The sequence below is a fragment of the Sinocyclocheilus anshuiensis genome, unplaced genomic scaffold (genome assembly GCF_001515605.1).
Source record: "Sinocyclocheilus anshuiensis isolate Anshui unplaced genomic scaffold, SAMN03320099.WGS_v1.1 scaffold1296, whole genome shotgun sequence".
Taxonomy (NCBI): domain Eukaryota; kingdom Metazoa; phylum Chordata; class Actinopteri; order Cypriniformes; family Cyprinidae; genus Sinocyclocheilus; species Sinocyclocheilus anshuiensis.
Window position 1 is genome coordinate 352,004 of NW_015542415.1, and position 1,586 is coordinate 353,589.

The following is a 1,586-nucleotide window of genomic DNA, read 5'->3' on the forward strand; positions in this document are numbered from 1 at the left end:
AATTTGGGGGGGGGGGGAATTAATTTGGATGAACTCTAAAAATATTTAAGAATAAAAAATGTTTTGTCTGTAATTATGATAACCAAAATAACTGAGGGAAAAGTTTTAAAGAATTGAATTCCTGCCGCTAGTTGTGTTGTAAAGCACCTTAAAGACCTGCCTACTACCGGGATTAGACACAGTGCTATTTCGGGCTCTTGTCACACGCTGGTCGTCAGATTCATAGCGCTGCTGGGCGGGTCACACTGCTAGGACTCACCGTTCACTCGATCGACGCAAAGAAAGCGCCTTGAAACCGGGTTGATTTAAAAAGTTTCATAGTTCGTCTCGTCAGTGGCGTTTCTGTTTTGACACCTTTGGAAGCTATCGAGTGTAAATACTGTGGCGTTTTCTATTCACGCGACGCTTCTGAAACTTTTGCGTGCGTAACGACATTGGGAGACGAAATGGGGGAGAATGATGTTCAGATGGAGAGTACAGAGCAAATGCAGGAGCCTCAAGCTTCAAGCTCGGACAAAATCGACTTGTCATTAGGTTAGTAATTGCGAGGCGAGACATTAACTTAAAGTCATTGTGATTTGAATGAGTTGGCAGTATCCGTGTTGACGTGTCGAGCAACAGCGGTCAGCTGTCACATACATTCAACAGCTGTTAAACCAACGTGCTCGTGCACACACATCATTTCCCTTGAGTTTAGCATGATAATAAATGACTGAAATGATCTGTGCTTGTGAATGACTAAAATTAAGCAAGTTATAGTAAATGTAAAATAAAACCTTCATCCATCTTTACTGTAGCCACAGTATGGCTAGCAGTCAGTCAGCTATATTAATACAGACCTTCATTATTTGGTCAGCTTTTACGTTTTTTTTTTGTCGATTTATCATGCATATCTGGCGTATTTTGAGAGGGATTTTAAATAGGAAACCCTCCACTCAACAAATAAATATAAAATAAAAGCGAAGGAGCCTTAATATGCTGCATGCTGTAAATTACTACCTATTTTTCCCCTATTTAGCTCAAACAAGTAATATACACAAATATTATCTGATATGTAATTCATACCATTAATCTTCTATTGATTTTCTATTTTAGAGGCCCTTTTAAAGTAAACCAGAGGTGAAACACTTTGTTCATTTTTATTTCACAGATGACATTATAAAGCTGAATAAGAAGAAACTGAAGGCGAGCCGAGCTGGCAACATAGCTAAAACTAAACGTGCTGCTAACAGGAACAACGTCTTGAAGAAACTCAACCAGGTTCCACAGCAGCAGAGGGGACTCAGACGAGGAGCGCAGCAGTACCAAGGCAAGCATTTGATACTTAAAGGGGTCATATGATGCTATTTCAATTTTTCCTTTCTCTTTGGAGTGTTACAAGCTCTTGGTGCATAAAGAAGATCTGTAAAGTTGCAAAGACTAAAGTCTCAAATCCAAAGAGATATTCTTTATAAAAGTTAAGATTCAGCCACGCCTACCTAAAACGGCTCCCACATATCTACATCACTATATGGGAAGATTTGCATAACGCCGCCCAAATATTCACGCAAAGAAAGAAGGCGTAACTTTTATTCTCGCTGTAGTAT

At 39.4% G+C, this 1,586-nt stretch overlaps 1 protein-coding gene across 1 annotated transcript in view; it reads left to right on the top strand.

The window, feature by feature from the left end:
• The first annotated feature begins 195 nt into the window (after nt 1–195).
• Nucleotides 196–1,586, top strand: part of LOC107693437 (probable H/ACA ribonucleoprotein complex subunit 1) — a 6,023-nt gene continuing 4,632 nt past the window's right edge. Inside the window, exons 1-2 of the mRNA XM_016492827.1 lie at nt 196–534; nt 1,151–1,309. Of these exons, the coding sequence (XP_016348313.1) occupies nt 447–534; nt 1,151–1,309 (247 nt within the window). The 5' untranslated portion in view covers nt 196–446. The remainder of the gene's footprint in view (nt 535–1,150; nt 1,310–1,586) is intronic.